The sequence below is a fragment of the Gymnogyps californianus genome, chromosome 10 (assembly GCF_018139145.2).
Source record: "Gymnogyps californianus isolate 813 chromosome 10, ASM1813914v2, whole genome shotgun sequence".
In the NCBI taxonomy this organism is placed as follows: Eukaryota; Metazoa; Chordata; class Aves; order Accipitriformes; family Cathartidae; genus Gymnogyps; species Gymnogyps californianus.
In genome coordinates this window covers 1957857-1979076 of record NC_059480.1, presented here as the reverse complement: position 1 = coordinate 1979076, position 21220 = coordinate 1957857, and the positions used below count along the sequence as shown (strand labels likewise).

The following is a 21220-nucleotide window of genomic DNA, read 5'->3' as shown; positions in this document are numbered from 1 at the left end:
AAAATACGCTCCAGGCCCTTGAATCAGCCCATCAGGGAGCTTTAGCACACGGATGCTCCGGACCCTTGGTGCTGGGGAGTGCCCGAAATGCACGTTGGAAATGAGGAAAGGATTTGCATGTTTTGCTGGATCACTTTAGCTGTCAGACCGGAGGTAGTCAGCAGGTAGCACAACTGCAGATAATCTATATATCTTTATTATATCTCGTTATGTAGCTGATTTACAGTATTGCTGCGCTATAGGAATACAGTATAAAAAAGTCTATTTGCTGATTTTTATTTCTTCTTGGTGACGCTTAATTTTACAACGCTCTAATTTGAGGTGCCAGCTGTTCACCGACAAAGTTCCTCCACGTCAGAGAGACGTGGAGAAATAACAGCGTGGAGCTGCAGGCGCTGCCCGGGACCAGAGCCCTTCCCGAGGGCAATGCCTGCGAGCGTGGTTCCTGCCCCGTACCCCTGGCAGAGGAGGGAAGGGGCTGCAATTAAAGGGGGAGGAATTTGGGGAGACAAAAAAAAAAAAAAAAGATGGTTTTCTCCCTTTTTCTTGAAAAAAAGCTTGAAAAGGTATTGTCTGCTTCAGGTACGAAGGAGATTGGATTAAGGTTCCTGAGACAGATTGCAGCTTTTTGGGGGTAACTCACTATTTATTGTCCCCAGCCTTTGCGAGTCCTCCGGTCTGGCTCCCCCCGGGGAATTGGTGTCCTTCCCCCTGCTCCTGCCCCTGACGTGTCCCCTACCCCCCTCCTGTAAACCCCCTTTGACATCTCCACTATGTGCTACTGGGATTTCGGGGGAGCCCTGCAACGGGACATCTGTGGTGCCTCGAATCCACTCAAGCCCTTTCCAGCGAGGACGCTGCACTGGCGACTGCTCCCCGACACGCACGTTTACTCCGCTAAAGGGGAAAAGAATTAAAGGGAAGGGAATTTTTTTTATTTTAATTTTTTTTTTTTTTTTTTAAAAAGCCTGTCATTTTTCTAGGCATTTTAACACAAAGCTTTCATCCGCAGTATCCGCGGCAACGGCTCAGAGAGGCTCCCGGAGTGCCTGCCTGGGTGCGATTAAGGGAGCAGGGGGAGAGGGCAGCGCAGGCAGGGAGCCGGGCAGGGGTGGCCACCCATGCCCCCCTGGGCTGGCTGGCAGCCGTGGCCAGAGCAGGGTGTCAGCCGGAGGTCCTCCATGCAGGATGACCTCTCCATCCCACCAGCCACGTCACCCCTGGGCAGATGAAGCTGCCTCTGCCCATCCCATCCCCAGCCACTAACGGGGCTAATTTATCTGCAGCCACTAACGATGTTCCCCAGCACACACACGTGGAGGGCTCCCCTGGGATGGTTTTCCTCAAGACGGAGTGTGTTTCACTCTCTTAACCTTTCCTCGCAGGTCAAGTCCTCCATCATTTTTATTGCTCCCCACATCGTGGCAAAGTCCTTTTTCTTCCTCAGAAGCGCAGCACTGAGCACAGCCAGCAAGAGTAATTAGTTGCTTTCCTTATTTAATAAAACCCAGCAGCCGGATTTTGTGGTTTTGGCTGCGGAGCTGTCCCGGCTAACCCCAAATCCTTCCCCAGGCCTGGGCAGATGTATGTTTGTGCCTCGATGATGCTCTCCCACCTGGATTCCTCCTCAATCGCTCCCTATGGACTCCGGCCCCGTTCCGGCAGCACTTGCAATCAGAGCTGCGTTCAATTCCTGTCCTCCGAAGCATTTGTGATGGCTCCTGGCGGATTTGATCAATGCAATTTTGATCTCTTGTCCAACATCCGAGCTGCTCGCAAACCAGCGAGCAGTGCCAGCTCTCCTCCATGCCGTTAAATACCCGGGCTCCCAACTTGAGATACTGAACCGTTGATAACCACTTTCCATTTTGGACTCTCTTGTCGCCCACTGCTTCTCCATTTCTCCGTGGTGCTGGCTAAGTGGCATTTCTCTCACTGTGATAATCTGTTTGAGGTGCTTCTCCATGTGAGCACTGGAGATATCTCGGCATCGCCCAATCATTAAAATGGATCCATCTTGGCAGATGGATCTGCATGCACTCTGCATGGGGGGTTTTTTTGGAGACTCAGTGGGTTTATGGCATGGGAGTCCTCGTCCCCAACTGTGAAACACCTCTGTGCAGGTGGTTGGAGAGGGGGGCCATCGTTGCCGATAGGGAGAATTAGGCAAATTGCCTGAATTGGGCAAAGCCACGGAGACCAAATCCCTCCCGAGGCAGGAGGTGATGGGTAGACCGACAGACGGAGTTGTGGGGTGTCCTTCTCCGTGCTGGAGCCCCCGTAGAGCTGAGCGTAACGTTTTGGGCAAGGACCCATCTCAAGTGCTCTCCTTTCCCGCAGGCGTCCCGTCTGGCCCCCGCAACGTCATCTCCATCGTCAACGAGACGTCCATCATCCTGGAGTGGCACCCGCCGCGAGAGACAGGGGGTCGGGACGACGTCACCTACAACATCGTCTGCAAGAAGTGCCGGTCGGACCGACGCGCCTGCTCCCGCTGTGACGACAACGTGGACTTTGTCCCCAGGCAGCTGGGGCTGACGGAGACCCGGGTCTTCATCAGCAACCTGTGGGCGCACACGCCGTACACCTTTGAGATCCAGGCTGTCAACGGGGTTTCCAACAAGAGCCCCTTCCCACCGCAGCACGTCTCCGTCAACATCACCACCAACCAAGCCGGTGAGTCCTGGGACGATGCGGTGCTGGGGGTTTTTAGCCGTACCTGACCAGTTATAAGCTCCGTGTGGGAGGAAGCTCCACGTCCGAAAGAAGAAGCTCCCAGGGTGTGAGTGTTGTGTGATGGCTGCGGTAAACCTGCACCAAGCCTTGGGTGGGCTGGGGGGAGGCGGCAAACGGGGAGAAAGGCCAGGAAAAGAGGAAGGGAAGAGGGATGGGGGAGGTGGAGGGGGTGCCTGCGCCCTGGGCAAAGTGAGAGCTGGGTTGTGGGAGGGGAGGGGGTGAGGACCGATATCTACTGTTTATCCCCCTCTAGATTGCTTGGGGAGCAGGGAGGTGGGGTGAATCCGGCCTTGAAACGCAGCCTGGCTGCTTACAGCATGGAGGGAGCAGCATCCCAGGGCTGAGTTCAGGCTCCGTCTCCTCTGGCACATCCCTCTCCCATCATTTTCCTCTTGTCCCCTTTTCCAGGCTCCCCTGCCCCTTTCCCTCCCTCTTCCCGATCAGGCATCGGGAGCTGAAGAAGCAGCTCTGGGCCAAGCCAGGATGCCGGCAGGGTGGGTGTGCAGATGGCAAGGGGTGATCTGGTCCCAGGCTGCGATGAGAAGCACAGGGAGTGGAGGGGATGGAAGCCCATCTGCTTTGGGCAGAGAAAGGGGATGGTAATTTCTGCTTTGTGCCGAGCGTGTAATGCAGGCAGCCTTCGCCTGCCTGCTCCCTCAGGAGAGCACGACAGAGAAACCTGGCGTAAATATTTTAGTCTCCCGGCTCCGGGGAATACAAATCTTGTGCCTGGCTGGCATCGCTGTCTCCTGAACCACGTGCAATCAAACCTGCCTCTTGTTTCCAGGCCTTTCTTTTCCGGGGTGGGATTTTGGGGGTGTTTCTTTGCTCATCTCCCACCCCGGGGCTGCCCAGGAGCTGGGAGCTGGGAACAGCCAGGCCAGTGCTCCCTGTTTGTCTTGCAAAGGCTGAATATTGACGTGGAAATGCTCCCAGTGCCGCAGGACGGGCTGCGGGGTAACCTGGTGGAAATGCATCAGGTGTGTAAAGGGCAGGATCGGTGCTATCCCTCTAAAATCCCTTTGGCTTTGCAGCAGGTTTTTCCACCCGCTTTCCCCGCACAGGGCCGGATCCGGGCTGGTTAGTGCATCTCACCCCGCAGGGCTGCTCCCAGCCCCATCCGCCCGCACGCCGCTATCCATGCTAACGGGGCGAGGAACGCAGCAATTAACAAAACAGCAATCAAGCTAAGTGTTTAATTTGAGCCCATGAGCATCTTCTTGGAGCGGATGTGGAGAGATTTAAAAAAAAAAAAAGGAGGGGATTAAATATGCCGGGTAAACAAAGGCGGTGCCGAACTATCGACATCTCCCAGTGCGGCCGCGTGGAGCGGGGCTCCTGCCACCCGCAGATTCCCTCCGTGACTCGATCCTGTGCCCCAAGCTGGTCGTGCCAAGCTCAGCTCTGCCCCGGACCCACACGGAGGAGTCATTTTCCCTGCTCAGCACTGCCTGCGCTCTGGGCACGGCGAGGAGGAGGAAGAGGGCAGAGAGGGCTGGATAGGGAGCTGACCCTGCGAGCAGGTCATGCCAGTGCTGCCTTGGGTGTGGAGAGACTTGGGTGCCTTTCTTGGAGGCTTTTGGTAGGATTAAGCGGAGGATCAGGGCCGTGTTGGCTGGCTGTGGCCCTTTCAAGCATAACTTGGAGGGCAAAAAGCCTTTGGAAAAGTGGCTCCTGGCTAATTTAGCGGCTCGGTGTCCTTGATGGTGGAAGGATGGTGTTGCTGCTGCTGGAGATGCTCAGCCTTGGGATGCTCAGCTCCAGGGATGCTTGGCTCCGGGGATGCTTGGCTCCAGGGATGCTGAGCTCCCCAGCAGATGCTCTCCCCAGAGCCACCCTGGGATTGCTCCAGTGCATGCAGAGAGCGGGGCAGGGAGCAGCGGCAGTGGGGACGATGTGCCTGGCAGCTATTTTAGGAAATGTGCTCGCTTAGCTCTGGTCTGGTGCGTGAACTGAAATACTGTGGGCTGCTTTGCAGAGCAGCGTGGTGCGTGGCATAGCTGGTGGGACTGATTAGAAACGCGTGGCAGGGAGGGAAGGGGATCGGACAAACCATGCCGGGCTTGCACCCGATGCCAACTGCGTGCTCAGCCAGTGCCGAGCATCTTGCTTTCTCCGGGGATGCTGTGACAAGATGCCCGAGACCCCTGTGGTTTGCTGCCTGGGAGGTCTTGGGGGCTGCAGGGATGAAGGTGCTGCCTTTCGAGCACCCTTGTGCCATGGCCCCGGGGCGGGCGAGGTGCTGAAGGAGGGTTTGAGACTGTTCTGCAAGTGTTTGGTCTTCAGAAATAAAACTCCCGGGAGAAGCACGTTTGGGCGCTGAGGATGAGCATCCCCCGAGAGCCCCTAAGAGCGGACCCAGCAGCTCCTCTGGGACAGGGCTGAGCCAAAGCTGTGCTACAGGCTCCAGCACCCTGAGGTCCCCTTGCTGGGCTAGGGTGTCCCTGCCCTGGTTTCCCATCATCATCCTCAGGGTGGGCAGATTTTTTCTCCTACATCCTGTTACTGACAGCGTGTGGGGTCGCAGCCTTGGCACAGGCTCCCGCAGTGCTGGGTGCTGGCTTCCCCAAGACAGACTGTTACGGAAAAGATGTCAAGCAGAGCTGGAGACTGTCATCAAGCCTTGGTTTGTCCCCACTGAGGAGAGCTTTGCTGTCTTTGCCCCGCTGTGGGAGACATCCCTGGAGCAAGCAATCCCAGGGAGAAGGAACACCGAGGATTTCTAAGCCCCTAATTAAAAAGAGTAATTGATTTAAATACTAGAATTCCCTCGCCGGCTCGCTGCTGTGGCTCCACGTAAGCTGCTGAGATGCCACTCTTCCCACTGCTAATGTGAGAGCTTGTCCCATGGGGCGAACACCTGCAGGCATGGGAGATTCAGGATGCTCCACGTGCCCAGGAGATTTTCCCCCTCCCCAGGGCCGTCGGTCCTACCACCCTCCGTTAATTTTCCCTCCCTCCCTGCTTCCTCGGCAGCACCCTCCACCGTCCCCATCATGCACCAGGTGAGTGCCACGATGAGGAGCATCACGCTCTCCTGGCCTCAGCCCGAGCAGCCCAACGGCATCATCCTGGACTACGAGATCCGCTACTACGAGAAGGTGAGCCGCATCTGCACGCCTGACGTCAGCAGCACCGTGGGCTCCAGGCCGGCAGCGGTAAGCTCGGGTGGAAACCTCGCGATGGAGGGCGGGATGGGGGCACGCAGAACTTCGTACGGCGCTGCCGGGAGGCTGCTCAGGTCCTGAGCTTGCTGCGAGAGGAGGAACATTGATGAGCTTTGAGTCAGGCTCTTTGCTGGGAAGGGTCCCGGTGGTGGGCCAGGCCGTGGGCCAGGCCGTGGGATGGGCGCCTGGTCGCCCATGCTGGCTCCGGAGGGTGGGAGTGACGTTGCAGCTGCAAATGCTAATTCCTCCCCCATGGCAGGATTTTCTCCAGCACATCAGTGCCCGTTGCTGCCTTGGCTCTGGTATCTGCTAGGGTGAGCAGAGACCCGGAGCATGGGGACAGCGTCAGGAGGGAAGGAGGGGGACGGTGAGGACCAGCGAAGGTTATCAGGGTTGTCCCCGTCTTGGGTCACTGCCTCCCACCGGGTCCTTTCACTGGCAGCCGTCCTTCCCCGCAGGGGACATGCTCTCGACTCTTGTGGTGAACCGTGCCAAGCCCAAGCTGTTCCATCCCTCCTGCGTCTTGCCAGCTTTAATGAATTCCTCTAAATGTGAATAATTAGATGATCTCACCGGCGGCCCCTTTACAGCAAATCATCGGGGAACGTTGCAAAAAATGAGATCTGAGACGCATGAGGTTTCCGCCAAGGTTTAGCACAAGGAACCCTGCCAGCAGAGCAGGGACCGTAGGGGCTGGGGCTCTCAGCAGAGGCGAGCTGCCCTTCAGCCTGCTTGAGTGGGGTCTCGTAGGGCGCATTATGGTGTTTCCATAACTGCATGATGTTTCTGAAATGTGCAGGGACATGAATGGTTCGAAGAGGAGGAATTTGCTGCTCATGAATGTTTTTGCTCTGGATGCTCTTATTGTTTCCCCCTGCTGCTCCATGCTCTTCACTATGGTGGGACCAGGGGGGCTGCCTGCGAGGCACCTACTCCGGGGACCTCCCCAGCTCCTTGGAGGCCAGGCAGAGCTTGCGGGTCCTGTTTCTGCAGGATCCTCCGTGTCAGGGATCGAGGGCAACCAGGAGGGTCTGAGCCGCCTTGCCCAGGCTCCGGCACTTGTCCTCCTGGAGCAGAACCAGGGCCACCACTTTATCCCCCTGCAGATAAACCTCATCCCTGCCACCAACGGGGACGGGTGGGCTGCAGGGCAGATCATCCTCCTCGCTGTCCCCCATCCCCATCCCCGCTGACCGTCTCTCTCGGCCGTGCCCGCAGGACCACAACGAGTACAACTCCTCCATGGCCCGCAGCCAGACCAACACGGCCAGGATCGAGGGGCTGCGACCCGGCATGGTGTACGTGGTGCAGGTGCGAGCCCGCACCGTGGCCGGCTACGGCAAGTACAGCGGGAAGATGTGCTTCCAGACGCTGACGGACGGTGAGCCCGGGATGGGGGGACAGGGAAGCGAAGGGGGCGGTTGTCTTTCCAGTGACAGCTTCGGGCTCTAATTGGATTGAACGAACTTGTCTCCGCAAACCTCTCTCCCGGCAGGCAGTGTGGCAAAAGCCAGGTGATTTACAGCGATGTCTTATTAATCGCCAGCTGGAGGAGTAATCTGCTTTAAATCTCTTCGCTCTATTTTCTCCCACGCTATTTAGCTGCGGTTTTGTCTTTCCTGCCTCTGACCACGGTGGCAGAGCCCCCCTGTCACCGCTGTGAGTCCGGCACAGCAGGGTGCGGAGGAGCAGAGGGTTGTAGATCCCTGGAGGAAGGACTCTTGGGATGCTCTCCAGGGATGCTCTCCTGGGATGCTCAGAGCCGCATGTGAGCCATCAGGGCAAAGCTGGAAGGGTCAGACCCATCTCTAAATGCTGATTCTCCACCCTGAGGTGGTGCATCGAAGGGAAAGGGCCTGCTCGTGACCTTCACGGCTTCTTCTGGCCTCCTTGCCAGAGTCGTGCTGTCGTTCTTCTGGCCCCAGCCCTTCCCTGCCCCCACAAACGCTAGATCCCTTTAGAGACTAATAACTCAGGGGAGGGTTTTTCATTAATCCCAGCTTTGGGACAAATCCAGAAGTCAGTGAATGAGGCAACGCTCCTTTCGTGGTCCTCCTACCCCTCCAGACACTGGGGGAGCTGAAGTCCCTGCAAGGAGCCCCTTTCCTGCCTCTGCCAGCATGATTCCTGCTCCGGTTAGGTAGCACCCATGGGTCCCAGCCCCACTGGCTGTCTTCCCTAAAACTTTCCTTCTTTCCTAAAACCGGGTCGCCCTGTGCTTGCGCTCGTGTCGAGTGCCAGCCGGGGCGGGAAGAGGAAAACCACGTGGGGTGACTGAAGGGAAGGAAATGGTAATAAACCCCCCCAATGCCTCGAATATTCAGGATTAGAGAAGCGAGAAGAAAAATCCTGCCTCAAATAAGCAATTAATTGAAATTTAATAAGAATGGATAGTGTAGATTATTAAATAATAATTGATTGTTAGATGAGAATTTCTCAGGATTTAAGCAGCGTGCAAGAGATAAATCTAGTTGCTAGTAATTAACCGCTGAGTAGAAAAATACAGATAAAAGGGTGCTAAATGCTTTCTTTTGGAGTGAATTTTATTTTAACCCTTGGTTGTGGCTGCTGGCACAGCCTGGCAGACCTTACTGGGGACGGTTGGAGAGGGGGCCGTTTCTGGAGGGCTGCAGAAGCCCCCAGGAGCGTGAGGTCTGCCGGATACTGCCCACTGCGGGTACCCACACCGCTAACGGGGCAGGGCAGGAGAAGGGGAAAATGGAGGGAGACACATGGAGGTTGCAAATGGCTTTCTTGGGGTTCCTCCAGGCATGTCCAGTCCTCTCTGTGCCACCTCGGCTTTCACCCCAGTCTGCTGCTGAAGGACGCAGGGGGTGGCCGAGGGTACAGAAGGGGGTTTGAGGGATGCTCGGTGTGGAAGGGGTGCTGTGGTTGCCGCGGCTCTGCAAAAGGAGTTGGCTTGTGCCATCTGTCGAGATGTAAAAACCTACAAGCAGACCTGCAGCGCAGGCACTGGGGTTCCCCTGGGCCTCTCTCTCAAGGTTAACTGTTGCGTGGTGGACTCTCTGGTGTCTAAGATGGGTGAGTTGCTGGCGCAGCCTTCCCCAGCTGGTTTGGTTATTAACGGGGTCTCTTCTCTCCTTCCTTTCCTAGAATGTGTAGGAACTTTGTGTCCATGAGACCCCATGTTAAATTTGGTCAAAACGACCAACAGGTTTAAATTTGTTGAGGGAAGCGAAACCCCAGAGACACGGACAAAGCCACCTTTTAAACCTCATCTCTTTGGGAAACTGGGCCCACACACTGTTGGTTTGACTTGATTCCCAGGATTTTCTATTCCATATTTTTAACCCAAAACACATGTGAGCTGAGCGTGACAATCCTTCCTTCTGCAACGCAGCACCAGCTCATCACCTGCCTCAACCAACGCTCCTGCCTGCATCCCCCTCATCCCACCACCCTCGCATGGGAGCAGCACCCATGGAGTCAGAGGGGGCGTTACGGGACCCTTTCCCAGGAGGCTGCTCTTACTCCATGACCGTGCAAGGGAGAATTCACCCTGTCCCTGCCTTCTCTTGCAGATGACTACAAGTCGGAGCTGAGAGAGCAGCTGCCTTTGATCGCGGGGTCTGCAGCGGCTGGGGTGGTCTTCATCGTCTCGCTGGTGGCCATTTCCATCGTCTGCAGCAGGTGGGTCCCTGTGGGATGCTGTGTCCCTGGAACGTGCAGGTGGTAAGACATAGCTGGGAGAGATTTTGGGGTAGGAGGGGAGGGATGGGGGACACCCGTAGCTGGGGACAGCACCGAGCTGCCACCGCTCGCCAAGCGTTGCTGGCAGGGGAGCGGTTCGGGGCCGTCGCCAGCCGCTGGTTCCTCAAGCCTGGCTGTTTTCTCCCCTCTTCTCCCAGGAAGCGCGCCTACAGCAAGGAGGCGGTGTACAGCGATAAATTACAGCACTACAGCACCGGGCGAGGTGAGCGGGGAAAAGCGGGCAGGGGAAACACTCCTAAACCTGCACCCGGCGTGTGCCCCGCTCCTCCACCTTCAGATGTGCACGGTGCGGGGATGAAAGCCCCATGGGGCAGACGGAGAGGACCGTAGGGTGGGAGTAGAGATGTCCACAGTGGTGTGTCAGGGGTTTTGCAGTGGTGCAGCATTGTGGGTGGGAAAAGAAGAGCAACAGGGGGGATTTGGGGGATGGGGATGGATTTGGGGGGACGGGGGGATGTAAGGGGCAGGGGGGGATGCTGTGAAGACTCCCAAAGTAGGAGGGGAAGGAGAGAGACAGTGTGCAGAGGGGGGATGAGCTCCTGATCTCCTGCCACAGGCTCTGCCCCGGCCAGGATCGGTGCTGGGCTGCTCTTACCGCTAAAGGGACTCTGGATTTTGGGAGCGTGGCCGGGGAGTTGGGGCCGGTGGCTGGCACTGCTGCTGTCCTGGCTGCGTGGCTGATGCTTGCCCTGCACCCTGCTCCGGGAAGGATGTGCGGCCAGTGACTGGGAAGATTTAACTGGCTTTGGGCTGCTGATCCCCTTGGCAAACAACTAGGAGAGCCTGAGCTTGAAGGGCCTTTTCCTAAGACACCTTTGCGGTTGGTGGAGCTGTGCACCAGAATAAATTCGAGGCATCTGTTGTGTATAATGTCTGCTCACGTGCCCCTCCGGCAGCCAGCGGGCCGTTGTGATCACTGGAAATGATGATAAAGCAGCAAAACAGCAGCTTCGGGGGGTGAGGAGTTGCCACCTGGTGCCTGCAGGCTCCGTGCCCTTCCCTGTGGGATGTAAATCCCATTTATACTCTCCTAGAGATGCCTCCCAGGTGCAGTTTGCTGCCTTGCGGGAAGAAACCGTCCCTGGGTCCTGGGCGCCTGCTTGGGGAAAAGGGCTGGTGGTGGGATGCAGGGCTGGGTGAAGGACGGCCGGGGAAGCGGGGAGCAGGATGGGTGAGTGGAAGGGAGAGCTGGAGATGGAGTGATCAGCCTGGCAGAGAAAAACGGGAGGGCTGACAGGGGCAGAGAGGGTTTGGAGGCAGCCGGGAGAGCCCAGCCAAGCCAGCAACAGCGCGCTAGATCTCTTTTGACCTTCTCAGCTTCATACCAAATCCTCCCAACGTGATGGCGGGGCTGTGGGGGGCCATAAAGCTCCCAGCAAACGATAAACTGTTTTCCAGACATCACCGGGTGATACTTAAATACGATGGACCTGTGCTTTTCCTCCCTCTTTTCTCCACGTTTCTGCACTGTGGGTGGCGGGGGAAGATTTATTTGATGCCTGATGGCTAAACCCATGTTGGGCTGCAGGTGGACTTTTTTTCCCCGTTTTCCCCCTGTTTTGAAACATTCCCCACCCCACGCGCATCCCTAGCTCGCCCCAAGTACCCCAAAACCCAGGGTGCTCAAACCAAGTAGGAAAGCAATGAAGCGGGTGTCTGTGTTTAGCTGTTAAAGCTGGGCGACGTGAGGATCAGTGTCCGAAAGCGGGGGGTGCCGGGGCTCCCGGACACGCAGCGAAACCCTTTCAAGGTTAGCGAGCCTCCAGGCGCTCGGTTATTGCAGACGCTGGAGCAAAACAGGTGGGAAATTTGTGGCGAGCGACTAATGGGGCAACGAGTGCATCCGCCGGAACACATCAGCCGTGTGTTTAGCGGCACGGCAATTACAGCCTCCCCGGCGCGGCTCTGCCGTCCCTCCCAGGAGCACCCCCTCCGGGATCGCCGGCTGCCTGCTGCTGGTGAGGACTTCCCCGGGTAGGTTTTGGGGTGAGATGGGGTCTCTCAGGTTGTAATTTCTCGTGCTTTATCTCTGCCGCTGCTTCGCGAGGAGCTTTGAGATAGGGGAAATAGGGAAAGCGGCCTGTTGAAGTGGCAGCGATTCAGCAGGCAAGGGCTTTTCCTCTGTCCCGACAATATTTATTCCCAAGGAAAAACGATGTCGGAAGGAATCTAACGCTGGAGTCAGGGTTGTGGTGCAGAGCGCTTCAACTTTCGAAGAGTGATAAAAAATTTGCAATTGTCCGTGGTAGTGATAAATGGCCTAATCCAGTTTCTAGGAGTATCGGGGCGATTTTAAGAGCGCAGAGCTCTCTTTGCAGGCAGGCTCAGCACGGGTTGCCTTTGACGTTGTGCTCCAGTACCTGGCATTTCGCCCGGCTTTTGCCGGCGTGGTGACGATGAGCTGGTGGCTGAGGTTTGCAGAGATGAGTAATGGGTTTAAGTGCCCTAATCCCACTCATTCAGATGGGATGGGGATTAGGGGGGAGCTGAACCTGGTGTTTGCTGAGCCTACAGGCAGACCCCAGGGCCCATCAGAGGGTGTTTGCAAACCAGCCTGTGTTGACAGTGGGCAGGAAACTTTGGCATTATTGTGTCCTTTATTTCTTCAATATTTTGATCAGTGAGTCAGTCTCGGTTACGATCCTGTAAATCCCTTTGTAATCCTGGCTGGAGCATCAGCTGCTCTTGTAAAAAAATTTATGGGGCAGTTAAAGTGTATGAGACAGAGCCGTAAAGGGATTTATGAACTGGGAGATGCACAGATGGCTTCATTGCAGCCTTCCCCGCCCGCCTCCGAGGTGCAGAGCTTTTGCCCCAAACGCCCCTTTTGGGGATGAGGATGCTCTTACCTGGTCCCTCCCGAGTCCTGGGCGCCCGGCAGGCAGTTCTCCCTCGGTGGCTGTTTTGCACCAGCAGTGCCCCGCTGCCAGGCTTTCATGCCTCCTCCCGAATTACTTGCCGGCAAACTTGCAAAGCAACCGGGAGCCGATTTAGATTCCCGCGTGGAGCTGCACAGAGGCGATGCTGCGGTCCGTGCATTGGTTTGCGTGTCGGCTCTAGAAAGGCTCCGGGAAGCGCCAGTGTGATGGGATCGTGGCCCTTGGCAAGGTCCTTAACAGTGTAATCAAACGCTGTTAATCACCGTAAGGGCGAGGGTACCTCGGGGAGGAGGACCAGGCAGCGATGTCCCTCCTGGTCTCCTCCAGAGATGACCTTGAGGGGATGCTACGCCATCCCCGGTCCCCTTTTTGGGTGAGAAATGGCACGAGAGGCTGAACTCCCACAGGGCGACCACAGCCCATTCTGGGTCCCCTTTGGGGACCCTGGTATAACGCCGGTGCCCCGCTGAGCCCCAGGGACGGCAGTGGCCGCACTCTGCCCTGCAGCCGTGCCACCCAGCAGCTCTGCAAGCCCCAGGGCATCCAAACACGATGTCTGCAAACCCCATTTGGGGAATGTGGGGGCCTGTTTTGGTTTTTCCCCCATTTGAAAAGGGCAAAGAGCCCACTTGCTGCATCTCCCTGCAGCGTGGCCGGATCCTGCTGCCGTGCATTGCCCCCCTGCCCTCCACTTGTCACGGAGGCGGCCAAGCTGTATTTTATGGCTCCATGCAGGTTGTTGATTATAATTGCTGCACTCTGTCAATTTAGTAGCCGCCACAAAGCTATCAGAGGCCTTTTTGGGTAAATAAATATTTCTTCACTAACGCTTGGAGCCTCGTAAAGCCCTCACCATAAAGCCAGCTAATTGTAGTTCAGGTCTGTAACTGCTCCCTGTTGCTGGGGAGGAGGAAGAGGAAGGATAACGGCAGAGGAGCGGAGGGCAGAGAGGGAGAGGAGGGGATGCAGGGGAAGGTCGAGTGGAGCGGGGGACCAAAGGGGACGATAAGGGTCTATGGAGGTGGCGCAGATGAGCACAGCAGTAGCAGCCATCTTAATGGGCGTACGGAGGGCGTGAGGACATGGGGGTCTCCAGTTCTTGGCCATGGCACAACTGCTCTCGGTTTCTCTCCCTTTCGCCGTTGCTCCCATATTTCCTGCAACAAGGGTCTCCGGGGATGAAGATCTACATCGACCCCTTCACTTACGAGGACCCCAATGAGGCGGTCCGAGAGTTCGCCAAGGAGATTGATGTATCCTTTGTGAAGATTGAAGAAGTCATTGGAGCAGGTGGGTCTCGCTGTCCCCTGCTGCCCGTCCCTCCCTGCCTGCTCCGCCGCTCCTGCATGGCCAGACACCAACCTGGAGCAATTTTCTGGGGGCGCATATGAGGTCCTTCACTGGGAAACCCTCAAGGAAGCCTCGAGACATCAGGCTTTCCTGGATTTGTGATGGGTTAGGGCGGACACAAGGTTGGTTTCTGCTCTCAAAGTTCCTCTGGGGTGGGAGAGGCTCCATGAACATATTCTCTGGGTGACCGCGGGGCCTCTTGGGATTTCCTACTTGGCTTTTCCATGAGATAACAAGAAAAAGCCAGATCTTACTCTAGTCTGTGCCATATTCCCATACATATGTACATATACACACACACGCACGTATCTGTATGTCATCTGTGCTGCTTTTATTGCCATTTTTAAATAACTGTGTCGTACTTGTAGAAGAGAAAGTGAGAAGCCAGGGGGGAAGCTGCAAAGAATCGATCAGCTAGTTTGGTCGGGATTAAGTTCAGCAATGTATCAGCCGCCCTTTGCTGCTCATCAAGGCAAAGTGGCTGCAAACCTGGCTTAAATTTAATCCCTCCTTAGGCAAATTTTGCCTTGGCAAGGGAAAAGCTCTCCCGCTGAAAATGAGAGGACACTTTCTCTCTATTTTAAATCAGAGGGCAGCAATGAAAACAGCCCAATTATTTTCCATTCCGAGATAAGTGATGTGCAAAAAGGCAACCGAGATTATCAACGCTGACACCTTGTATTTGAGGTAGTCCTTAAACATTGATGCTCTTGCTCTGCAAATCCTTCTTGTGGGGGTTTGCAAGAGCAGCCCCAGCCTCTGCTTCTGTCGGTGCTGGGCTCTGTCACCTTGGAGAAGGTTGCAAGCCTAAACACGTCCTCAGCAGCAAACATTGCCCCTTTTAAAGAGGACAGGCGAGTAGATTTATAGAGGAGAGCATCGTTGAAGTGTTAAGTGGCTGACATTTCTCAGCTGGTTGGTTTGGAGACCGAGCAGCTCAAGGTACCATTACTCTTTGCAATGTTTTATGTGGAGGAGGAGGTGGTAGCGGATGCTCTTGCACTTGCAGGGGAGTTTGGAGAAGTGTATAAAGGACGCCTGAAGTTGCCCGGCAAGCGGGAGATCTACGTGGCCATCAAAACGCTCAAAGCCGGCTACTCCGAGAAGCAGCGCCGGGATTTCCTGAGTGAGGCCAGCATCATGGGGCAGTTCGATCACCCCAACATCATTCGGCTGGAAGGGGTGGTGACCAAAAGCCGACCGGTCATGATCATCACAGAGTTCATGGAGAACGGGGCCCTGGACTCGTTCCTGCGGGTAAGATGAGATGGGGCTGTGCGGGCTGTTGTTCAGCTGTGGGATTTGGGAATGAGATGCTGGCATCCCATCCTGTAAATCCCAGCCTGTTTCCTTAGCTCGGGAGCTGGTTGCAGTGTGCCGTACACCCCCAAAACACGTGTGTTTTGGTGCTGGCATACCTCTGCTTTAATCAGGCAGGGCAGGGCAGCTGGATAGTCCTCTGGGGAGGTGCAGCATCCTCCCAAGGTTGGGGGTGAGCGGCTCTGGTCCCACGGTGGGGTCTCCACGCTCACCCCAGTGCCTGCTCTTTCTGATCGCAGCAAAACGATGGGCAGTTCACAGTGATCCAGCTGGTGGGGATGCTCAGAGGAATTGCCGCCGGGATGAAGTACCTTGCAGAGATGAATTACGTGCACCGAGATCTGGCTGCCAGGAACATCCTGGTCAACAGCAACCTGGTGTGCAAAGTGTCCGACTTTGGCCTCTCACGCTACTTGCAGGACGATACGTCTGACCCCACCTACACCAGCTCCTTGGTACGTACCTCTCGCAAGGTTTTGTCTTGCCCAGCGTCCCCTGTGCCTGCCTTGCACCCGCTGCCAGCTGGACCTGGGAGAAGGGCGCTGGATGTACAACCCGGAGCTTCTACCATGGGTGGGAGCAACTCAGGAGGGTTCCCACCACGTAGGCTCATGGCCCGGAGACCCTGGCTGTGGTTCCCACCCATCATCCTCTTTTCCCTCCTTCCTCTTCCTCCCTTTTATGAGTTTTCTGCCTCCCTCCTCCCCCAAGCACCTTTCTGCCCTCAGCAGTTTCCAGATAAGCCTCTTCTCTCTCCTCTGTGGAGGGAAGGTGCATGGAGGAATCCCTGGAGAGATGGGAAGGGGAGGCAGGGAGATCACAGCATCTCCCGATGGCACAGCCATGGCGTTTTAACTCCCCTTCCCCCAGCGCTCCAGGTCTGGTCTGCCTTTCTCTGCTGGAAACTTGTTCCAGGCATGAATTAAAGAGACAAGCCTAACGGGAGCTCTGCCGTTCCCCAGCCACCCTTCTCGTCCTTAATTAACTCATTCATAGGTAATGGCAGCCCCACTCTCCCCTTGCTCCCCGCAACCCCGCGGGACCCCCAGCTCCCCACCACGGCCATCCTCCTGCCAGCAAGCTCACGAGACCTTTAGTGGTGTTAAGGATGATCAGAGGAGGAGAGGATGAGCAACCCGTTGGCCTCATCTATTCGATTAATTAAAAGAGCGTGCGCTGGGTGCAAGCACAAGGCTGCACCGACTCCTGCAGAAGCAGTTTCTTGGGCTACCGAGCTGTGCCCAGGCACCGGGGCTGGCTCCAGCCTCCAAGATGGGAAACCCCTGGACGTGCCTTTAAGGCTAACTTCGCATTTTGGCCCAGCTGCAGCCCCTCGCTCTTCCTCCCCTGCTCGTGGAACGTTTCCCCGCTCCCCGGACCTGCGCTGCTCCCAGCCCACACCCATCCTGCAGGCAGTGGCCTTTGAGCAGACACCCATCATTTATTTTTTGTTCAAAGACCCCAGCAGTAGCTGCTGGGATGAGGCGTGAAGTAGCCTTTCCCCACCTTTAGAGATAAAAGAGATCCTCTCATCTGTGTTTTTATTTAATTTAGGCCATAATAGATCTCCCCGGCAGCTGGGAAGTGATGCTGTGCCTGCGATTACATCACTCTGCCTCCCACAGCAGGTTTTTAGCTCTGGGGAAAAGGCAGGAAAAACAACCTAGCAGTTAATTTCTCCATTTGTAGTTATTCAAATCAAATTTTTTGCCATTCATCCTTCAAGAGCAGCTGACGCTTTGTCGGAAAGGCTACGGAAAACAATTGCGCTAAGCGATTTACAATGCAGTTCTGCCCCGAGTAAATACCATGCATGTCTGTGGTTTCCCTTCGTCCCTTGGCTTTTTTGCTGTTACTTCAGCAGTGCTTGCCCAGGGAGCAGTCCCTCTGTACGTGCTGCCCCTCCGCAGCATCCCTGCCCCCTCGGCATGGCCTCCAGCCCTTCCTGTCCTGCCAGGAGCTGGGACCTGCCCTGGCTTGATGGGGTGGCTTGAGACGCCGAGACTGATTTTGAGCTTTTAGAAGAACTGAGGGGCTCTCTGCCAAAGGCACTTTCCTATTCCAGTGCTTTCCAAGTCTCCTTTGGGGCTTAAAGGTGTTTTGCTTTTCGCCTCCCACTCCAAAAGTGGGGCTGGAAGGACCTTCCAGCAGCTGCGGGAGCCCAAATGATGCCGTAGAGGATGCTCTTAATTAGACTTTGTTTGCATTGAAGGCCAAGGGACCGGGATACCTGTGGCTCCTTACCTGAGACGAGTGCTAGCGCAGTCCTGCGTAGCCCTCATCACCTGCTGTCTCCCTGGGAAGGGACCTGGGGACAGGCCACCGATGTGCCGGGTCCTGCAGGGCAGCCGGAGTGGGGAGGTGTCACTCGGAGGTGACACCTGAGTGGGATAAACCCTCGGATAAACCCTGTTGTTTTGTCTAGCTAAGCCTTTTTGTGCAGGTACAAGATAAATTCATGGAGGTGTTTCCGGCTCCTGCCTCCTCGTCCCATCGGGTACCCCCTGCCCACTCCTCAACGGGCTCCCCGGGGACCAGCGGCTGGGGGCGTGTGGGATGGCTCTGACCCTGGCTTGTGGGTGTCCGGGGTCCTCTGCCGAGGGAGCCATTTCTCAGCTGCTCTCCCTTTTTCCGTAGGGGGGGAAGATCCCCGTGAGGTGGACAGCACCGGAGGCCATCGCCTACCGCAAGTTCACCTCTGCCAGCGACGTCTGGAGCTACGGCATCGTCATGTGGGAGGTGATGTCGTTCGGGGAGAGGCCCTACTGGGACATGTCCAACCAAGATGTAAGCACTGGGGGTCATCCACACAGCTCTGGGGGGCCTGGGGGGGGCTCGTTCCCAAAAGAAAGCCCTGCCTGAACGGCTACCTGCTCCTTCCCGGGGCCTCGGCAGCGCTCAGTTTTGGAGATGAAACAAGCTGGCGAGCGAGAGGATGCAAGGAGGGAAATTGGGAGGAAAAGCCAGTGGGCTGGTAATTGGACTTCAGCAAGCTGCAGGGCCTTTGAAAATGTTCAGAGGGTTTACGAGCGGGGAAAGAGCTTTGGTAGTTGGACTGCTGTACTCCGATGCGATCCGCCGAGATAATGAGTGGCAGCTCTCCGCCGGGAGGAACTGCAGCGCGTGGAGCATCAGAGCAGAGATTAACCTCCGAGAGCCCCGGCTCCGTCAGAGCCGGGAGCGTCTCCTCCTGCTCCCTTTGCTGATGATCAAATGGGCTGGCAGCTGCCTTCCCGGCCTGCGGCAGCACTGCCTGTAACACCTCTGCCCGCACACGCAGCTCGGCTCGGAGAGAGGAGCGGTGGGGGTGGCTCACCCCCCGCTGTGGCTGCGGTTTTCCCTACATGAGACCTCCGAGTCCCTCGTCCTCACGTGCTGCTTTCTCCCTCGCTGCCCTGCAGGTCATCAATGCGATCGAGCAGGATTACCGGCTCCCGCCGCCCATGGACTGTCCCGCCGCCCTGCACCAGCTGATGCTGGACTGCTGGCAGAAGGACCGCAACACCCGCCCGCGCTTCACTGAGATAGTCAACACCCTCGATAAAATGATCCGCAACCCGGCAAGCCTCAAAACTGTGGCTACCATCACCGCTGTGTGAGTCTCCGGGCGCGCGGGGGATGCTCTCATGTCAGCATCCCAAGCCGCAGCGAAAGGCTCCCCCAGCGGCTCGTGCTGCCGGGCGGGGGGGGAAGGCCAGGAATTCATAAATTGTTTGCCAGGCGCGGGGGGTTTCTGTCTTTGCTCTGCCTGACAGTCAGACAAAGAACATGTAGTCTTCAGTCGAGCAACAGCAATAATTCTTGGCTATTGATTCTTTATGGCGTGTGACCATATGTGCGCAGTGTCTGCTCTGCCGGCGCCTCCGTCCCTGTGGCTCCCGCAGCTGGATTACAACGTGCGGGGTTGCACAGCGCTGCTTGGCAGAGCGGTATTCCATGGGATAGGCGTTCCTCATGGCCTTCCTTGTCTGGGCATGTGCCGGGAGCAGGGCAGTGCCAGGGGGAGCACAAGGGTGCAGGGGGGTGGATTGGGGAGCGCATCTGTGCACCGGCTGGGGTCATGCGTGGCAGCCCCTTGGCACCAGCCAGGCTTGTCCCCAGCGGTATGTCCTGTTGCAGGCCTTCTCAGCCCCTCCTCGACCGCTCCATCCCCGACTTCACTGCCTTTACCTCAGTAGACGACTGGCTGAGCGCCGTGAAGATGAGCCAGTACCGGGACAGCTTCCTGACCGCTGGCTTCACCTCCCTGCAGCTCGTTGCCCAGATGACGTCCGAGTGAGTTGGGTGCCGCGCCAGGGCTGCCCTAAAGCTGGGTGCTGCCCCGGGGCGGGTTGGGGTTGCGGGGAGGTGGGAAGGTCAGTTCAAGGCACCTGCGAAGGAAGGATGTGAGCATCCATCACACCAGTCAGCAGAAGCACCCGGAGTCTGGAGGTGGCCGCGTTCACCATCCGGGGATTGGTGTGCGGGTGTCTCCCTGCTCTCGGTCCCACCTTGCCCCCAGTGATGCTCACGGGGCTGCGCTTGGGCTCTGTGGCTGTTCTTCTGCTGAAAGGCGTGGACCAGCTGAGCTTACATCCCTCACCTCACTTAAAGACAGCAAAACAGATACGCCAGCCCTCAGCTGCCCATTGATATTCCTCCGTCTGTCTGTCTGTCTTCCAGAGACCTCCTGAGAATAGGGGTGACTTTGGCTGGGCACCAGAAGAAGATCCTGAACAGCGTCCAGTCCATGCGAGTACAGATGAGTCAGTCTCCGACCTCGATGGCATGACGTCCCTTGTTCGACGGGGAGGGGACGGGGAGGGCACGCAGCGGAGGGGCAGAGGTGGGAGGGGAGGAACTGGCGGGCGCCGCGGGGCAGCGTTTGGAGAGGTGCCGCCGCTGCCTGGGGACTGTGACCGCAGGCGAAGGATGTTCCTGGGACTCATCTCGAACTGGTGACTTCCGTTCCTCACCAACAGAAGCACACTTACCAATGTCATGGGGAACAGCGTATAAATACATATAAATATGTACAAATCATATATTTAAAAAACAAAACAAAACAAAAAAACAAAAACAAAAAACAATGAAGACAAACCAATGTGCGTTGGGGAAGCAAACCCAAACCCTAGAGACCAGACTCCAATCCCACCACCAGTGAGCAGTGGTCGAAACTGAGAAGGAGGAAGGGGCTGTTGGAGGAGGGAGAGGCACGAGATGGAGCATCCCGTCCGGAGAAACCACCTTCCTTTTCTTTTCTTCTTTCACCCTCCCTCCCTGCCCCGGACCTTCCTGCTCACCCCGCTCCCCTCTCTGCTCATGGACCGGGTGGAAGTGTCCTCAGACGTCTCCGCAGCTCCCTGCCGTCCTACCCGGGTGCCGCTCCGGCAACTACCAAAGGACTTCGCTGACCACTGCATGGGGGATCCGACTCAATCCAGTTAATGTCTTCATATTGAAGAAGAGATGTACCTTCAATAGAAAACCTTGGGTTTTTTTTTTTCTCTTTTGCTTGCATTTTTTTTGCAAAAAGGAAAAAAAAGGATTTAAAAAAAAAAAAAAAATCCATCCTGGAAAACGGAAAGAGGTGTTCCCGTGTGTGTGTGCACTTGTGCGCGTGTGTACGTTGTCAACCTACCGTGGACTCACTGCTTGTCCGTAACCGAAGATCACCGCCGACCCAGCGGCCGGCCGGTTCCCAGCCCGGGGTGGGCCGGGGGTTGTGCCCGCAGCCCCCGGGAGCGGGAGGTAGCAGGGAAGCGCCCGGCGGCGAAGCAAGCGCTCAGCATCCTGCAAGCGGGGAGGAGGAGGCCAAGGGCCGGCCGGCGCGGCGGGGACGGGACGGGACCGGAGGAGCTGCCGCGTGGTTGTGACTGGGTTGGTGGCTGCTGGAGAAGGAGAGATGCTCTGGGAAACAGACTGCTAAGGCCTCCAGAGCCTCGGTGATGCGCGGAAGATGGCTGTGGAGGACTTTTTTCCCCATCTTGCGGACCTAAGGATTTTGATATTGAATTACAGACTTAGGTTTCATGGCTTCAGAGGTAGGTCCATTTG

The 21220-nt window shown here is 56.6% G+C and overlaps 1 protein-coding gene across 1 annotated transcript in view; it reads left to right on the top strand.

Annotated features, from left to right (window-relative positions):
* EPHB1 (EPH receptor B1) overlaps positions 1 to 19970 on the top strand; it is a 75058-nt gene extending 55088 nt beyond the window's left edge. The window contains exons 5-16 of the mRNA XM_050902193.1: positions 2341 to 2676; positions 5713 to 5894; positions 7122 to 7284; positions 9446 to 9554; positions 9773 to 9837; positions 13682 to 13804; positions 14874 to 15121; positions 15424 to 15639; positions 17822 to 17971; positions 18586 to 18779; positions 19304 to 19459; positions 19847 to 19970. Of these exons, the coding sequence (XP_050758150.1) occupies positions 2341 to 2676; positions 5713 to 5894; positions 7122 to 7284; positions 9446 to 9554; positions 9773 to 9837; positions 13682 to 13804; positions 14874 to 15121; positions 15424 to 15639; positions 17822 to 17971; positions 18586 to 18779; positions 19304 to 19459; positions 19847 to 19955 (2051 nt within the window). The 3' untranslated portion in view covers positions 19956 to 19970. The remainder of the gene's footprint in view (positions 1 to 2340; positions 2677 to 5712; positions 5895 to 7121; positions 7285 to 9445; positions 9555 to 9772; positions 9838 to 13681; positions 13805 to 14873; positions 15122 to 15423; positions 15640 to 17821; positions 17972 to 18585; positions 18780 to 19303; positions 19460 to 19846) is intronic.
* Positions 19971 to 21220: the final 1250 nt, after the last annotated feature.